At 38.7% G+C, this 19350-nt stretch overlaps 1 protein-coding gene, 1 long non-coding RNA gene and 1 other non-coding gene across 3 annotated transcripts; all 3 read right to left on the bottom strand.

Annotated features, from left to right (window-relative positions):
- Positions 1-2529: 2529 nt before the first annotated feature.
- TOMM20 (translocase of outer mitochondrial membrane 20) lies at positions 2530-17903 on the bottom strand. Its single transcript, XM_004432381.3, has 5 exons — positions 17659-17903; positions 12691-12737; positions 10783-10864; positions 5263-5405; positions 2530-3811 (listed from the first exon to the last, which is right to left on the bottom strand). The coding sequence occupies exons 1-5, from the start codon at positions 17777-17779 to the stop codon at positions 3767-3769; spliced, it is 438 nt and encodes a 145-aa protein (XP_004432438.1). The 5' UTR covers positions 17780-17903; the 3' UTR covers positions 2530-3766.
- LOC147916775 (uncharacterized) lies at positions 14830-17652 on the bottom strand. The gene is made up of 2 exons (XR_015552443.1): positions 16877-17652; positions 14830-14930 (listed from the first exon to the last, which is right to left on the bottom strand). It is a non-coding gene; the product is annotated as an uncharacterized LOC147916775 (long non-coding RNA).
- Positions 17050-17184, bottom strand: LOC147916776 (small nucleolar RNA SNORA14). Its single transcript, XR_015552594.1, has one exon. It is a non-coding gene; the product is annotated as a small nucleolar RNA SNORA14 (small nucleolar RNA).
- Positions 17904-19350: the final 1447 nt, after the last annotated feature.

Raw genomic sequence — 19350 nt, 5'->3', positions numbered from 1 at the left:
GCGGTTAAGTGTGCGTGCTCCGCTGCTGGCGACCCAGGTTCGGATCCTGGGCGCGCACCCATGCACCGCTTGTCAGGCCATGCTGTGGCGGTGTCCCATATAAAGTGGAGGAAGATAGGCACAGATGTTAGCCCAGGGCCAGTCTTCCTCAGCAAAAAGAGGATTGGCATGGATGTTAGCTCAGGGCTGATCTTCCTCACCAAAAAAAACCAAAAACCTCACAGTTAAAATGCTTAGGGAATGTAATTTCTGCTTAATTGACCTGTGTAGTTGATGGGTTAATATCTGAGGAAATTTCCTAAAATACATTTAAATGTGGTCACCTATCTTGAATATAAAGTCTGATTAATGGTCTTTATGCTTCAGATCATTGTCAATAAAGTATTCAGTGTTCTCATTCTGCTGCCAGTTAGCTGGCTTTTTAATCACACACCTCATGTTTAGGGTGCTCAAGTATATCATCTGTGGCCTTACACAGCGGGTATTCTCTGATGATTTCCTATTCACGTTTTCCACATCATCACTGTCACTGTCACATTCATAGCATGATGTCAGACCAGCAGCAGCATCAAAACCCGGGAACTCCTTAGAAATGCTGATTGTTACGTGCTCCATGACTAGACCTGCTACCTAGCAGTGTGGGGCCCAGCAATCTGCTTTAACAAGCCTTCTAGGTGATTGTGATACCTGCTAAAGTTGGAAAACCACTACTACACAGAATCCTCACCTGTGGACATTAAAGCAGGGGTTCTTAACCTGGGATCTGTGAACCCCCTGAAGTCAAAGGCAAATGTGTGTTTTCCTGGAGAGAAACTGCAAAGCTGTCAACATTCTCAAAGGGATGTTAACCTAGAAACGGTCAGGTACCACTACTTTGAGTCATCAAATTCAGCAGAATTTACTTCTCCAAATATACACCAAGCCCAACTTTTCTCCAAGCCCTTTAATATTCACTTAAACAGTTGAGGCACAAGCAATAATAAAACTGCATTTTTTATATTACAAGAAAGAAAATTTTGTATATCTGCATGATATACCAATATTCTCAAAATCTCTTCTGCAGTAACACTCATTAACATACTGGTCCATAGGTTGATTCAGGTCAGAAAGGCAGGAAGGAAGATGGTAAAAATATTAAACTTACTGAGGGGTAAGAGAACTCAAAACATTTACTGACTGCGTACTATGCATACTGTACTAGGTTTTACACACTTTACATAAGTTAAAAGTGAACATAAGTTCTAGTTATCTGTTAACAGAATAGCATTGATACTGCCAGGTAAGCCTGTGTTTTAAATGCTTTAAGTACAAACTGTGGAATCAAACAATAGATCTTCGTCCAACAAAGCATGCCAACATGCACTAATACATATTTCCTTTTCCAAATGTTTTATACAAGTGTGCAACATTAGCACATAGGAACATTTGTGCTGTTATCACTCCACTTAAATCTTAGGCTGAGCACCATTTGGCCAGCATCACAACTGTTCATCACTGTGTAAAACTTCAGATAGGAAACAGTGTTTGTTCAGCAATTGTGTGTCTAGGGTGGGAGGGGAATGCTGTTTTTTTTAGTTTGAGGTTTTTCTTTTTTTACACAACACAGCTAGCTTTCAAAAGTGGTACCTAATTTTAAAGCTCCAAAGCTGTCATTTATAGACAATGTCCTTGGCATAATCAGCTCTCAAGTGAAGATATCACTGCCTTTTCAACAAACGTTAGATCAAAACATTATTCTTCAGAAAGCCAGATACCAAGCCTGGACTGCACCACAGTTGTCAAGGGCAGTCTTCACACCCTCCCAAAATCTGAGTTGACCCTTCACTTCTCTACCAGTCCTTAGTTTTTCTGGGCCCATTACTCTCTTGCAAGCTGTCTGCGCCTCGCTCTTTTCCCCACCTATATTCCCTCTGACTCTGACCTATATTCCTTCTTCTCTTCCCTTTGACAGGCCCTGGTCTGAAAACTCCCTCTGTGTGGGCGGGTGCAGGACAGAAGATTTGTTTCCTAGCTGTGTGGTCAATCACTGACCAATCACCATTACACTGCTTTGGATTTGAAGTTCTATTAGTAAAAGTGACTAACCAGCATGTTGTATAGGTCACCCTCCCCACCCTACCCCCTCAAAAAAAATGTATGCTGAGTGTTAAAAAAAAAAAAAGCACACTGTTTAAGGGTTCAAGATCACAAACCTGGAGGGTAACCTGAGGAAGAGTCCTTAGAATGTGTCAGTCGCCTAGTCTGATATTCTAATTTTATAGATGAGAATACCGGAGGTTCGGTTCAGATATGTAACGTGATTTGCCCAAGCCTGTGCGGCTATCCAGAGGCATAACTTAGAAACATATTTCAAACTCTTTCCACTATATCACAACCACCACAAAAACCCAAGGTTAAGGTTAAAAAAAGTTTGTAAGTAAAACAAACAAAAAGCCTAGTACACAGGAAAAGCCTTGGGGATCTCTCCACAGACTTCTAGACAGAATAACGGCAACCTGTACAATGAGAAATGCTGCTCAGTTCAACAGATGACACTAAATACCAAGAATCTTTATTCTCAAGTCTGATACTGAATCTGTGACTGCAGATAATATGTCACTATTTGAGAATAAGAGGTCTCATTACTTTCACTCTTTGCAAGTCTTCAGCCACAAGGTTACATCTTATTCTCATTATAACAAGATAAATGAATCAGATTGAAGGAAGATTAAAGAGGTACATATAAGATAAAAGCAAAGGAGAACATTTTTACAAGCATATCATCCCAGTTACCTTAAACTTTCAAATTAATTTACAAGAGTAGTGACAGAACCATATGATTTCAGTGAAAATCAACACAAGTTACACCTTTCAATTCAGAAACACTAAGTCAGGCAAGCATGCAAAATTCGGAGTATTAAAAAAATCCAAGGCCTGGTTACCCAAACAAATATATCCCTCAGGGGATGGTGGATTTGAAGATGTTGAACAGAACCAAACTAGAAGCTGAAAGGGACACTTCTCTGAGTTAGCAGACCAATTCCTTCATTTTGTAAATGAGGCAAGTGGGCAGACATTAACTGGTGAAGCTCACAGAGGTGGATGAGCGGTGTACACAGACCTAATTCCCGGTGCTATTTGCAACTACATGTACCTAAAATACAAGGAGATAAATACCCAGAACACATTAAATCCACTGATTTAAAAAAACATTTCAAGACTGATACATACGGTGGGAGTAAAGTTGTTAATACAGCACAGCAGCATATCTCAGATTTTTAAGAGATTAAATGGAAAGAAATGACTCTCAAAGATTTTAATGCTCAGTTTTGATAAACACGATCAAGTTTTCATCCAATTTTCTGATTACAGCAAAATGTACTAGCTTAAAAAAATGTGCATTCTTCAGTTTTCTCCTATACTTTTTTCCCTATCTTTCAAAACGGAGCACTGGGTATTGTTAATGTAAATAATGTGATGTTACATGTACATTTTAATTGCACATTTTAGGAATAAACAAAACCCATGATATTTCGGTAACTCATAGTGTATTCATAAAATGAAAAGCTCTCTATCAAAATACACTTTCCACTGGGAAAAATAAATAAAATAGACAAATGGATCTACACAAAGTAAAAATTAACTTCAGTAGATTTCAGTGTAGGACAGTCCATAAAAGCATATTTGCCCTTATTCCCCCAGAGCTTAAGATTTTAAATCTTAAAATCTTCCGACTTAAGATTTTAAAAATATCTTTAATTGGGATTATCAGGTTGACATTTGTTTCTCATTCCACATCATCTTCAGCCAAGCTCTGAGCACTTACAATTCTCTGAAAGAGAAAGAAAAATTTAATTTTCAAAAGTATCATAAGCATTTAATCAGGATTCTAAGTTCAACACAAAATGCTCTTTGTAATCAACGAATCAAATCTTGTTCGAGTTTACCCATTCTGAGATTTATTTCAACATTTAACACTTTATACATTGTTATCGTCTAAGGAAATGATGATCATACTGTGGGATACTCCCACAGTATGAACAGGATCAGTCCCATTTCAAAATTCAAGTTAACAAAGGAGGTATAACATTATATTGTGCTACATGTTAGTCAGTTACATAACTGAAACCAAAAAGAACTTGAAATCCCTTCTCACTCCCACATTAACTAAGAATACTGATGAGTGCTTTACTGATCATTCTATGCTCCAAACATTTCCCCTTTTGGCCTGGAAATGCTTAGTCATTATACAAAGAAGGAATACAGTATTTCAAAATTAGCATTTTGAAAACATTTCCAGATAACATGAGACAAATTAACTGAGTAAAGGAGGTAATTTTAATAGAAATCCAGGCTTCGTCCTAACTCACCCCTATTTCAGAAGACATCACTCTCAGGTCAATTTTGCAAAAACACTATGCTATGCTGCCTTTCAAAGATCGGATAACATTAAACAGAGGATTCTGATCTAGACAGACTGGGAACCACATTAGTCTAAACATGAAGATTAGGACCAAGTCCTTGGTTTTTCAACTCTTTCCCTTAAATCTTTGGGACCTTAATTTTCTTTCCAGTCCCTTTCCAATCTAGTTGAGTAAAGATCAGTCTGAAGAACTAACCAGTCAGTCATTTTACTAATTTCTAATCACATCAACTGTGGAAATTAACACATGTAATACACATGCTATTCCAAAAAGTAGATTCAATCTGGGCTCCTTGGAAAGGATTAAAAATGAACAGAATGCATTTTACTAAACTCTTAAGTTATGTATACACTTTTATACAAATAGCATTTTGCATTTGAGGATGTAATCAAATAGCTCCAAGTTCAAAGCCCACCTGGCAGCAGCAGAAGCACTGGGGCCTTTAGACAAGAGAGGTCAGAGGGAACCCACAGTCCTTTATGATCCAGGTTGCAGGCTATGCTGTCTTGGCTCCTCTGTCCTCTGCCAGGCCACTTGACTGAATGGCATGGTCTCACAGAAAAGTAGGCAGAAAGCTGGTTTTAGAAAGCAGCTCCAGTGGCCTGAATCCTGGGATTTGAATACTAAGGCCTGTGATTTAACACTAGGAGACACACTTCATGACCCACTTCTAGAGCACCATCACTAGATCTTATGCCCACTCACTTGAATGTTTTTCTATTAGGGAAGAAAATTTCAAGCACTGATCTCTCCAGCACTATCTTCATCATGTTCACTAGGCTCATTTCTAAATGCCAATGTCGCTAAATTAATTCTCAGTTTCTACTCACTTTTATTTCATAATATGTCAACTTCTTACCTGACTGATTGTTGGAAGCTTAGTCAGAAGCATCTGGAACACTGGTGGTGGGAGCGTCTGCTGTAACACCTGCAGTAACTGCTGGGGCTGCCCACACACGGCGATGGCATTTGTTAGATGATCTACACCCTTCTCATATTCAGCTGGAAGATTTACATAAAAATAACATGAAACCTGAAAAGCATTTGCCTTCGTCAAAATTCAACTCTAAAGTCTTCACTATATCTCCAAGTGATACTGCCCAAAAACATCATGCAAGTAAAAACTTAGAAATGATCTACAGTTCATTCATATAACTGAGGATTATAAAGCCATTAAAAAATGAAATCAGATTATATGTACTGATATGGAAGTGTCTCCAATACACATACAAAAAAGGGGAAATTAAGGTGCAGAAATGTCCAAGTACATTATTATTTATATACTTGGGATATTTCTGAAAGATTACATAAGAAGTCACTAACAACGGAACAGTCCTCTTCTATAAAGAGAACTGGAAGATTGGGGACTGAGGTGGAAAGGGGGCCCAATTTCACTGTAAACTAAGCCCTTATACTATTTGAATGTTACCACATGCAAGTACAAAAAAAAAATATTTTTAAAGTGATGCTAGCAGGAAAAACAGTCATTATAATAACGAAGTGGCACGAAGAAGCAGATAAAACTGATTATCTCTGAGTGGTAGGATTCATTTTTTTATTTATCCTACACTAGATGCATTACTTTCCAAAGAAAAAAAAATTACATAAGGTTTAGTGTTTGAAGGTTCGCTTAATTGAATAAGTGCCTGCCATGCGGTCCTTGTCCTCAGTTAACTTCATATTAAATCAAACTCCAAAGAATTGTCCCCAATTCTCTGAGCAAATGAACTTTGTGCTATTAAATATGGTTTCAAATTAAGTGTTCTTCTGTATAAGAGTTTTCCATGCAAGAAATCCTTTTAATGTACCTTACTGAAAAACAACTCTATTGGAAAAATCTTTTATTAAGACATTATTTTTTTTTCAGCAGTTTAAAGTTCACAACAAAACTGAGGGGAAAGCACAAGGATTTCCCACATGCCCCCTGCCTCCACACAGGCATAACCTCCCGCATCAACAACCCCCACCAGAGTGATACCTTTGCTAGAGCTGATGAACCTACACTGAGTCACCATAATCATTCAAAGTCCATGGTTTGCATTAGGATTCACTCTTTGCTATACATTCTATGTGTTTGGACAAATGCACAATGACATGTATCCATCGTTATAGTATTATCCAGAGTATTTTCACTGCCGTAACATTAGGTAACTACTAACATTTACCAGGTGCCAGAGGCACTGTTCTTGCTGGCTTATATGAACAGTTTCACATCATTTTCACAATATTCAGTTAGGTAGTAGCTGTATCCTCACTTTATATCTGAAGAAATGGAGGCTTAGTGAAATTAAGACATTTGCTTCAAGTTATTAAGCCCAGGGCTCCTTAACTTCAGAACCCTTGCTTATATTACTAAACTTCCTCCCTATTCAACTTTTCTTTATGGGAAGGCACACTATAAAGTAAATCAAGAATACTACAAAAAATTTGGTCAGAGGCTTTACAAAAGCAACTCACGACTTTAGAAAGTATTTTCAGACCATCCCCATGCATTTACTTTATTTTCCTAAAGATTGGTTCTGTTGTCATATCCTACACTACCCCAAGCTTGGGGGCACTAAGTGTGTCTTGGGAATGTCTCCACCATCAGACTTCACTTGCTTGACTTTGCCAGCTGATGACAAGCATGGGTATTGCGACTGTCACTCTTGGTGTTCTTTCTAGGGTCTTGAATCCAACATATGATGGTGTGTTTCCTGTTCCACCGGCTGTTGTGGGAAGGTCAGGAAACCTTTTGGGTAAGTCTGAATACTGTGAAGTGTCTGATGACCCCTGCGTATGGGTATTGGTTTCCAAGGGCTTTCTTAACCTCTGTGACCTCAGGTCAAGAACAGCTGAATCTCCACTACCACTTCGAGGATTGCCAATTCCATCCATACATTGGTCCCGGATACCCTCCTGATCATGTCAGCCATTGTCACCTGGATATGGGCAGCCACCATCCTGACCTGCTTGGCTAACTCCTTTCCTAGGGAATGAAATTATGTAATAACGACACCCATCAGGACAACGCAATCGGGTTGTACGCTGATCCAGTCGATGGCTGATCAAGAGACTGGCTTGCAGACAGCTCCTGCTTGTGAATAGACACCCAAAGGCCTTAAATCTCTTCCAAACCTAATCAGCACTGGCAATTGTCTTTTCTGTGGATCCAACAATGCTAAACAATCCTATATATCCAGGATACATTTATACATTGACAGAACTTCAATTGCAGTCAGTTCGTCATATTGAGCGCCCTTCCTGTGAAAAGCAGATGTTGCTACTTTTGCTGACTGGACAGCCAGATCATAAGTGGTATCTTTTATTAACACCAACAGCATCGAATGCATCATATTATCTATCTATTACACAGCACAGAAGATCAAATCCAGTGTTACAGGACTAAAGTCGCCACCTGGTATCAAGCACTGCTTTAGTGTTGAGCAGAACGCTCTCCCTTTCCCTTTCAAGGAGCTGAAGTGCATGTCTAAAGGAGACGCGAAATGTTTCCCTGATTGCTATCTATCTTGTGTTCTTCTGCATGTTTCCCTGATCGCTATCTATCTTGTGTTCTTCTGCACTTGCGGACATTGTGATTGGTTCACTTGCTTATTTATTTCTAATCTTTCTTAGTTAGCAACTTTAATGAAGGGACTGGGCCATTTCTAACTCTTTAGGTGAAACTGAGCAAATTCTAACTATGTCAAGAAGTTACTTCTTGAGCTTCTTGGTTGGTGAACACATCTTGGTGCTAGGAGGGTGGTGCACGCAGAGAAGGCATGGAAGCTCCTGACCCCCTCCCACCCTCCATACCTTGCCCTATGCATCTCTCCCATTGGGCTGCTCCTGAGTTGTATCCTTTATAACAAATCAGTAAACCCAAAGTTTTCCAACCACTGAATAAGAATGTGACCAAGCAAGGGACTGAAGACTGGTATATGAAGAGGAATTGCCTGCTGTAACTTTTTCACTTGAGAAAATCTGAAGATTGAGGTATTCAAACCGAAGAAAGCAGAACTCTACAAAGAAGTATTAAAAGTGGAAAATATAAAATAAAAGACTTAGGTCTCCTGCATGCGCTTGGACTTCCATCGGGGACACAATGGCTCCACTGACTCAGAAATTAAGAAGCCACTTGGCCACGAAATTTTCCCACACTGAATTTACAGGCAATAGAGGGGATTACATTGTTGCCTGGGGATATTAATTCTGATTATTAAATGGAAATAGAGCTGCTACTGGAGTGGTATGTGTAGAACACAAGGGATCCTCTGAGACACCTCCAAATACTTCTAAATACACTGAAAACAATTAATGAACCACAGCAACTCAGTGCAGGTGAAACCATTTCCTCGTTGCACTTGTAGACTTGATCCCGTTCACGTCTCCTGAGATAAGATCTTGCTCATTTAAGGGAATATGCTTATGGAAGATCCCTGGATGAAGGAGACCTCATCAAGCAATGATGCTCACTGCCCCAAATGTTTATGCTTTCACCCGGCTTACTTTGATGTTGACTTTTTCCTAATTTTAACCATCTAAGTCTTCTACCTCAAGGCAGGTTGGCAGTTTCCACCAAAAGAAAGACAGCTTGGCAGCTAAGTTGTTAAGTAATTCACTGGGTATTTGGGGTTGAAGTGAGGAACATGAGCTTGGGGAAAAAATACAACTCTTTCCTATCCCTCCTTGAACTCCCCTCCCCCAACCACCCTGAGTAACTGTCCTCAATCTGGATCTAATAGCTCAAGTCAGATAGACTGATGGCCACAGTGCATGGATCTCCAAGATAATCCAAATATAAGTAATACGGAGTGTATTATAATAGCTTAGATTTTTTTTTAAAGATTTTATTTTTCCCCCCAAAGCCCCAGTAGATAGTTGTATATCATAGCTGCACATCCTTCTAGTTGCTGTATGTGGGACGTGGCCTCAGCATGGCTGGAGAAGCGGTGCATCGGTGCACGCCCGGGATCCGAACCTGGGCCGCCAGCAGCAGAGCGTGCACACTTAACCGCTAAGCCACAGGGCCGGCCCTATAATATCTTAGATTATAAGTTAAACAATTTAAAATACTGTTTATATTTTGGAGGCTAGAAGAAAATTTTGATAGTATCAAATAAACATCTTTATTTATGAGCAGAAAAAAGAAATTTTATTTGAGAATTTGTTTACATTAATTGAAATATTACAATCTATATCCTTAGAAACACAGATATCACTATACACAGATTTTTCTTTTCAAATATTAAAGTAATACAATTATATTATCTAAAATGATCTTTATGAGGATTTAAGTGCTTTACTATTGCCCTATGATTAAACTTCACATTTTTCTTATTATATCGGGGGAAAAAGTCACAATTATTTTCTAGTAAGGCATTTCCATTTTTATTAAATATTTATCAGTCTACTATACCATCCAAATAGAAGATAAATTACTTCCTCAAAAAAAAAAAAAAAGAAATTATTTCTTGGGAAAAACGATACAGGATGAAAAGTAACAATGGTCACCACCATCTTAAGCCTTTAATCTCTTCCCATAAAATAAACAAATAAAAAATCATAAATGACCTGCATCATGTAGTTCAAAACTCTGTAAATCTATTATGATACAGCAATGAGAATAAGAAAAACTTGACAACTGATACCATTTTTACTCATGAAAGCAACTACTTCAAAGCCACTTTTGAGATACAAGCTACTTTGACACTAAACAGACTTATAAGACACTAAATTACTAAATGAATTATAGCTTTCAAATTTGGAAATCTGATCATTTTAATTTCATAGTAGTATTTTTTTTTTGAAAAAACCTCTGACTCCTATTGATGGGATACATAAAGCACAAAGCCTCAACTCCGGGTCAGATTCAGACCACTGATTGCTTCTGAAATCAGACGACCAAGAACTCACTGTGTGACCCCACTCAAGTAAATTAACCTTCTCTGAGACTTGTATTAGCCAATCCTTCCTATAAGTACTAGACTAAAGACTTGAAGATTAGATGAACGAGTTGAGGGAACATATTCCTAGATCATATTCCTTCAGTTACTATTTACATATTGCACTATGACGATATTCTCTAAACTACTTAAAAGTAACCTCATTTGTAAAGATTACTTATTTTCTTCTCTATATCATACATCAAGTAAATCTAAAACTCACTCAAAATGTATTATGGACAATGATAACCCACAAGAAATATTTATTTCTAGAGCCAGTCTTAAATAAAATATTCCATCCTCACATTATTAAATGCCTAAAAACTCCTCTTGAAATATTTAGACTACCTTTTTAAAAAAACAGCCACACTACACAAAAAAAGCCCCTTATCACCATAAATTTATATTAGTGTGAAGAATTCTATCTAGTTTCCTAGTCTTTTAATAATTATTACCTTGGGCTAGTAACTCTTCACCAAGCTGTATTTCTTCGAGGAAGAATTTCTGAACAGCTTCAGCATCTTTAAGGTCAGGTAACTGTTTGAAATAGAATATTTAGTAATTGATACCAAAATTATGCCAGGGGCTATAACCAACACAGAAAATCATGCCACTAAAAATAAAACAACAAAAAATTGAATAGCTCATTCTAAAAAACAATAAAAAGAAATTTACTCTTCAATAACAATCTCAAGTATTAGAGTTTAGTATCTACATTCAAATAAATGCAAGAAAAAAATACTTATTGATCAAACTGGTATTTGAACAGTTCTTAGAAAGCCATAAATCAAACCTAAAGTAAAAAACCAAAAGTACAAACATCTCTACCATAAAACATGCACTTTACTATTTACACTATTTTCTGATCACCGTTATAAATTTTTACATAACTGTAATCAATCTGTTCTGATTCAACATTACAGATTTTACATGCATCTAAAAGATTAGTTATTTTTAAATGGCAATAGAATACACCATTGAGGAATATATGATTGCATAATCATGATCTATTTGTTGGACACTTGAGCTACTTCTAATTTTTTTGCTATTATAAACAATTACAAGCAGCTTTATTGAAATAAGCTTGCATTTCTGTGTTTTTGCTTTGTAGTTTGTTACGTATTACCAGATTGAACGATTATGGTAATATATAATACCACCAGCTATATGGCCTATCTTTTTAAAAAACGTAAACCTACTACAGGCATACCTCATTTTATTGTACTTCGGTATTAAAAAGTCTGCTTTTATTTAAAAACCTAGACTTCTATTAATGGACGTTTTTGGTTCTTGAATTATATTATATATGCTCTTATTACCAACATAGGTGAAAAAATTTAAATTTCTGAAAGTGGAGGCATCTTTCATTGACTATTTCAGCACAGGGCAAGAATTCAATCATAACTGATACACATCGATGCAGAAATCTATGTCTATTTTCCTATATCCTTACAAAGAAAAGGCTACTAAAAGCATAATGAACATATTGTATATGTCAGAAAGGTAGGTGGACATAATAGAACAAAGTGGCTGCTTCCCAGTTTCACTTCATTATTATGGTGCCCAGTCAGTTAGCTGTGTTGATTATTCCACTGTTTCAAAATAACAAATGTAACATTTGTTGATTTAAGTTTTCCTTGTTTCGACTTGCTTTAAAAAGAACCACTACTGATCCAGTAGTCCAAGTCCTGGAAACCTAGATAATGAAACTAATCTCAATAAAAAAGAAAAGCCATACGCACAACGATTACATTTACTTACTTAATTTACTTACACATGCCACAGAACATTTTTTACCAAGCAGATAAACCTATGTAGTCATTAAAAATAATCATGAACACAGGATCTAAGAAAAGAAAAAAATGAATAAAAAGATTTATATCTACATTTACATATTACAACAAGGTAAAAATTTGTCAGGTGGTGGGATTCCGGATCAGTGAGTGTGAATAACTTATGTAACTTTTGAAACAAACAGATGTGGTTCTTTTAAAGGAAGTTGGAGGAAGGAAAATTAAACTAATAAATGTTTTATTTTATCATTTTGAAGCAGCTGAGTGAGAGGAAGTTTCAACCTTTTGGTGTAAATGTCTTCTGGAGACTATAATTTATTCCTTAAATATTGCTCATACACTACGCTGTCTGCTGTCATGGCTAACAAAGGGGGAACAATGAAGGACCAGATAATCGGCAGCTGAACTGAGTTAACTATTCCTAAAAACAACAAATTATATTTTAAAATAAAAAGTCAATCTCTAATATCAACTAGCTTTCTCCAAATACATACTTGAAGTAGATTTTAAAAAAATTATTTCTATAAAGTATATAATACAATCTAAACAAAAAAATAGATTGAGTATTACCTTAGAAAGTCCAGCTCTCTCCTTGGCAAGCTTTTGTTTCTTTCTTCCTGCAAGAAATGGAGTACCTTCACTTTATCATTCTTAAAATCGGAATCAAAAGAAGTCTAACTGCTGTAGCAATCATTCATTCTATTTACAAAACATTCCTGACTCAGGCTCTCTTCTTCTCTGGTCTCCTTGTGCTCTGTCAGGGTCATGGGGATAGTTCTGGTCAATGAGCTATGGGCAATGTGACATTTCTGAGCAGGAGCTTTTTCCTTCCCTCTGGAGTGCCAGGATCAGCAATTTACAAGATGGAGACAGTTCCAATGGCTGGGTCTCTTGAGTAATTACCATACGCAGAGCAAGCCCCCGCCCCCAACCTACACAGGACATGAAACAGCAAGCATTAAGCCACTGCTGTTAGGGAGTTTTATTACCGAAATGTAACAGCTTCTATCTTTACTGAATGTTGGAAACTATCTGGCATTCTTAAATGGCGGGAAAAAAGTAAATATAGTATTTATGCATTTGGCAAAAAGTGGGGGGGAAGTGGGGTGCACTGCTAAATTCTTGTCAACTACTGCTGACCAGTTAAGGAAAAAACTTGTCTTGTTTTTGATATGAAATAGCAATACCACAAATCTCAGGAGTAAGGGATGTTGTTTAAAATCTCAGTCATCAATTAGTTAACCCTTAACACCAAACCAATACTAGGACACTCACAGCATTTTAAATTGTTATTTAATTGTACAATCCACATGAAAGGGTGCTGGCACAAAGGAGGCCTGGGCTTTGTTTAGATGCCAGCTCTCCCACTTACTAGCAGTGTGACCTTGGGCAAGTTACAATAATCTGTGCCTCACTTTCTCTCTATGCAAAATTGGTCTAAGAAAAGTACCTGCCTCAGAGTTGTTAGGAGGATTAAGTGAGTTAATGCACGTAAAGAATTTTTTAACAGTGGCTGATTTATAACGTGCCATATAAGCACGAGATATTGAAACAGTTCAACAACTCCTCAGCTAAGGAGCTGTGCTACCCTAAATACCTACAGAAGTAAGTTTCACTAGTCACTAAAAACTACCAATGACATGGAGAATGACCATGGGGCATCCGTAAGAAAGGTAAGGCTTGGGCCGGCCCTGTGGCTTAGCGGTTAAGTGCGTGCTCTCTGATGCTGGCGGCCCGGTTTCGGATCCCGGGCGCACACCGACGCACCGCTTCTCCGGCCACGCTGAGGTCGCGTCCCACATACGGCAACTAGAAAGCTGTGCAACTATGACATACAACTATCTACTGGGGCTTTGGGGCGAAAATAAATAAATAAATCTTTAAAAAAAAAAAAGAAAGGTAAGGCTCTAATGCTTATTACCTAGGTGATCTTTGGCAAATAAATCTCAACTCGCCAAAGATAAGGCATGCTTAACTCTACTACTGCAAGAAACAAAAGGTATAAAACATGCAAATGTGCTATGAAAACCTTAAACCACTCTACAAATCCAAGTCCCAGTGCATGACTAAACAGGCACTGACCTGTTCAACCAACTGCAGACAGATGGTTAATTTACTATTGCCAGGGAACCTTCCTTTCCTATCTATCCTTACAAACCGAGTTTAACCACACCAGCATCTCTTGCCAACTCTAGCCCCCATAATACATTAAGTGCTCAACTCTAAGGCTTGTATACAATTCTAGCAGTTTCAATAGACAAATATAGGTTAAAGCTGATCTTACATATTAATTTGAAGACTGCCTACTTTTTAAACAAACTACTTTTCCTACATCATCACTGGGCAACTAACTCTGGGGAAACAGAACACATAACATATTCTACCCTCAATTTGTTTAAGGGTTTTGTTGAGCCCTCTTCAGGCAGAAAATAATAAATGATACCAGACTACATTAACTAATTACTAAATATCAAGGTACAGACTAATGCTGGAAGGCGAGTATTAAGACTAGAAGAGAAATGGAAGACTTCACAGAGGAATTGGACATGAAGACAAGGAACCCTTAGATGTTAAGGATAAGCACTCAGTAGATTTTAGATGCTACATGCCAGATACTACTCTAAATGTTATTAATTAGCATATTTAATCCTCACAGTAACATTAAGACAGGTACTATTATCATCCCCATTTTACAGACAAGAAAATTTACCAATGTCACAACTAGTAAGTGGTGGAGTGGTGATTCAAACCCAGGCAGCCAAATTTCACAGCATGTGTACTCAAACATTCCTCTATACTGCCTCTATATACTGTAAAAAAAGTGAAGACATTCCCATCAAAATAAAAGGCAACTCAGAAAAGAACATGCCCAAGTTTGTGGAATAAACACAGAAATACAATTTGCTAAGCCAAAATTTATGGAAAATGACAAAAATGATAATGAAACCAGTAGAGAGAAACTTAGTTTCCATTACTATCCAATCTTATAGTTTTGTTTTTTTAATTGGGTGGAGAGAAGTATGTGATTGTTGGTGAATGTTTGACTGATACACTTACCCTAATTTTAAGATCGCTTAGTTACTTTAAAACGTCTAGCCATAAGACTAAAATTCTGGCTTCAGTTTCATAAGACAATTAACTCGTTACATTAACTTATTTTCAGAGAGAGTATCATACAGTATCTCTGCGATACAGGACAGATGGTAACAAGACTGAAAAATCAAGGTACACACTCAGTCAGCAAAATCAGGCGTGGACTCAATATTTGCAATTAGTCCCAAGTGCTACTGTATAAACCCAACAAGTTAAAACAGATTTTATCTACTTTAAAAAATACACATAAAACATGAGCTTACAAAAAGTCCAAATCTAAATCATTCTTAAAGCATTCATTTAAATAAGATTACTTAACATATTTAAAAATGATGTATCATTTTATACAGTGCTGTATAATGAAACACACCTGTAGCTGGCACTATAATTTGGAGGTTTTCATTTATTAATGATTGTTTACATTAATAAAAATTATGCTTTAAGAGTCCTGATAATCTGCTCTTGCTAAGGGAAGACAAAAAATCTGAATAAATTAGAATCCCACATCTAACCTCAAACCTGTTTTAAATAACTTAAGCCTCTTTTCTTTAAAAAAAATTATCAGGAACACTAACAAGCCAAAATGACTGATTTGAGAAACTCTGCCCTTTTATTGCAGAAGTAAATACTATATTTGAAATTAAACCAGAAAAACTCAAAATTAACTAAACTGAAATCAACTTCATTCCACAAATACAAAACACTCCCAAGTTCTTAAAATCAGCCAATACAAAGTTTCTCTAAATAAAAGTTTTCCTTGCTAAAAAAATATCAAATAATAATTATATTCAAAACAATCGTTAGCATCCATCAATTACCACGTGCCAGGGACTGTACTAAACCCTACATTTACTACACTATTTTACAAAAAAGGGAAACTAAAGCTTTAAGTCAGTTGCCCAAGGTCACTCAGCTAATAATAATTCAACCCTGACCACTTAAATTGTTAGGCTATTGCTAAAGCCAGAAAAAAAATTTATGGACTTAAGATGATGGAAAAGGAATTTTGAAAATAAGAGATTTTTGAATTTCTCTAAAATGAAAGCTTCTATGATTTCTTCAACAAAAAATTAGTTTTTCAAGGTTTTCAACAACAGGCTTGCAGTGTTTCCAAGGAAGAAAGGGTTAATCCATTCTTTAGAGCTCTGCATCCCCACACACACCCCAACTATTTTTAAAAGCAAAGGAAAACGATCTAAATTCCAGTAGTTACATTTACAGCCAGCATTTATGGAGGGGCCTTCCCTATAACAGGAATGGTGGTGGGCACTTCAACATCTCAATCTTCACAAAACCAACTAGAGCAAGATGGCATCATCTGATTTCACAAGCTAAGAAAATTAAGATTCAGAAAGCCCAAGATTATGCTGCTAATCTGTGACTAACTTGGGCCTGGAAACTCAGTGTGAATCCAAAACAGCATTCTTTCCATTACTCTACCTAACCATAAATAAATTATCTCTATATCCCTTCCCTCTTAAAACATGAGAGCTAGAATTAGACGTCATACTGCAGCTAGTGTAACATCAGTGATGTTCAATACGCTAGTCACTAGCCACATGTGGCTAGAGAACACCAGAAATGACTTATTATAGCTTAATAAAATACTAAGTATAAAATAGGATAATCACTTCTTTGTACTTCCGGGGCTTTAATAACTTACCTATCAATTTTAATTTCAGAAACTGTTTTGACTGAGCAACCCAGATAAGTTACAAAAATATTTCTTATTGCCACAAATTTGCTCATCTACTGTTGCAAACGAGTATGCCTTCGAAACTCAAAGACCACAATGGTTCTGGTGACACGATTTCTCTCTTGTAAATCTCTCCTAAAAGATGTCGCAGGTATGAAATAAGACTGAGCCACAGGCGAAGCGCAGCCCTTTGGACTCCCCTGCAATTTCTATAGCATTCATTCATATCTTGGAAGCATTTAGAACGAAGCTGCCAAGAGGGTTTAAGAATGCAACAACGATACCGCGTTGGATTTGCGAATTTAGTCTCAAGCGCAAATCCGTAAAATACAAAAAACACGACTTTCGAGTTAAGAATAGAGATTTAAAAAGGTGAACGACAAAAAAAGACCTTACCCCTGCCCCGCGTCCCACACACATCCTAAATTGTAATACAAACGAAGAGTGCACTCATATAGCAAAAGCGTTTGGGAAAAACAAAATGGGAAAGATCGTTCCTCCAAAATGGAGAGAATCATGCAGGGCACCCGAGCCAGACGGGGCGCCGGGAGCGCGCAGCCAGCGCCATCACCTTTTTCCGGGTGGTTAGCTCGCGGCCGCCAGGCCGGCCTACACCACGCGGCCGCCCAGCGCGCGGCAGCCCGACGCCCCCAGCCCGCCCGGCGGGGAGGGGCACGCTGAGAACGGCGGCGCGCGGGGGGGGAGAGACGGAGGGAGCAGCAAGCCTGGGGGCGAGGGGACCCACTCACGTTCTCGCAGCCTGTTCTTGAAGTTGGGGTCACTCCGTCTCTTGCGGTCGAAGTAAATGCAGTACCCGATGAAAAGGGCCCCGCACACACCCGCGGCGATGGCGCTGTTCCGGCCCACCATCTTCTCTCCAGAGGAGTAGGGTCGGCGGCGGCTGGGCCCGCAAAGACGCCGTTAGCCGCGAACCCTTAGAGCTGACGACGCCGCTCAGACCTGACGCCCGCCGCGAGGGACCCGGAAAGGCCGAACACGCGCCACTTCCGGCCCCAGACGTCCGAGGCCCTCGGGGGCGTCCTCGGCAGTGCCTGAGCAGAGACGCCCGCGCCGCTTCTGCGCCTGCGCAGGGGCCCTAGGCGCCGTTGTCAAGGTGCCCCGGGGCGGTTGTCGGCGTTGGTGTCAGGGTGTTGCGAGTGATCGCGCATTTCCTTAAAAGCCCGTGAGCGTGATGTAACGAGGGGACTGCGTGGCCGGCGTGCACATACTCAAAAGACTTTGTAGCTGACTTCCTTGTGGGTGTCAGGCAAAGATGGAAGGTCGCTGACGTCAAATGTTTCATTTTATTTTTGTATAATACAGGCAACCGGTGACTTTGGATTTATCTGAATTTGCTTTTCAAGGTCAGTCACAATCCATTGTGCAACAAGCACCATAATCTGGTGATTCAACTTCAAAGAATGTTACAATATAGTCTCATGAGGAGCAGAAGAAAATTAAATGGAGCAGTTCCTGGAAAAATATAGCTGGTAAAAGAGATTGAAGAAAAAAAATAGAAAATGTGAGTGGTCTTAATAGCCACTGAAAACATATGTAGTTTAAGTTTAAAAAGACACAACCTTGGGCAGAAAGCAGACGTTCAACAACTATAAATTGATGAGAGGCATGGTACGAGAAGTCAAGTATAAGGTTGTGTAATAAAGAATTTGGCTGGCCTCTGTCCCCAGTCATGCGAGAGATCCTCTTAAAGCCTTGGAGTGATAGAACCTCATGGCGGGCCCTGACAGTTTATGCTAAGGAGATGGCTCATCATGGGCATGGCATGGGCAGGCCAGAAAGACCAGCTATGTGATTAGACGTTTGGGACTTTGATCCAGGTGGTACCAGCCATACCTCTGGGGAGGGGAGAGGGGGGCCTGGAGGTTGAATTCAACTTGGTGGCTTACATAATGAAATCCAGATAAAACTCTGGGCACGGAAGCGTTGAGTTTCCCAGGCTGGCGAAACTTCAGATAGTTACACATCAATGTGCCATGTGCTAGGAGGGTGTAGTGTTGTGACTCTATAGGGAGGAGGCAACAGAAGCTTTGAATTTGGGATTCTCCCAGACCTCTCCCTATGAGTCTTTCACTTTGGCTGGTTTTGATTTGTATCCTTTTGCTATAAAACTGTAATTCTAAGTGTAGCACGTTCCTGAGTTCTGTGAGTCCTTATAGTGAATTATTGAACCTGAGGGGGTAGTGGTAACCCCCAAATTAGTAGCCAGCTGGTCAAGTGAGTGACCTGGAGACACCACCCCTAAATTTGTGACTGATGTCTGAAGTGAGGACAGTCTTATAGGAGACTGTGTCTTTAACCTATGAAGTTTCACCTACCTGGGTAGTTGGTGTCAGAAGTCATTGCAAGGGTACTTATGGAAACATTTAGCCAGAGGCCCTAACCTAGTCCAGAAGTCCGGGAAAGCCCTTCTGCTTAAATGA

This window comes from Ceratotherium simum, chromosome 6 (genome assembly GCF_057802395.1).
Source record: "Ceratotherium simum simum isolate JZ-2026a chromosome 6, ASM5780239v1, whole genome shotgun sequence".
Classification (NCBI taxonomy): domain Eukaryota; kingdom Metazoa; phylum Chordata; class Mammalia; order Perissodactyla; family Rhinocerotidae; genus Ceratotherium; species Ceratotherium simum.
This window is presented reverse-complemented; position numbering and strand designations above follow the sequence as displayed.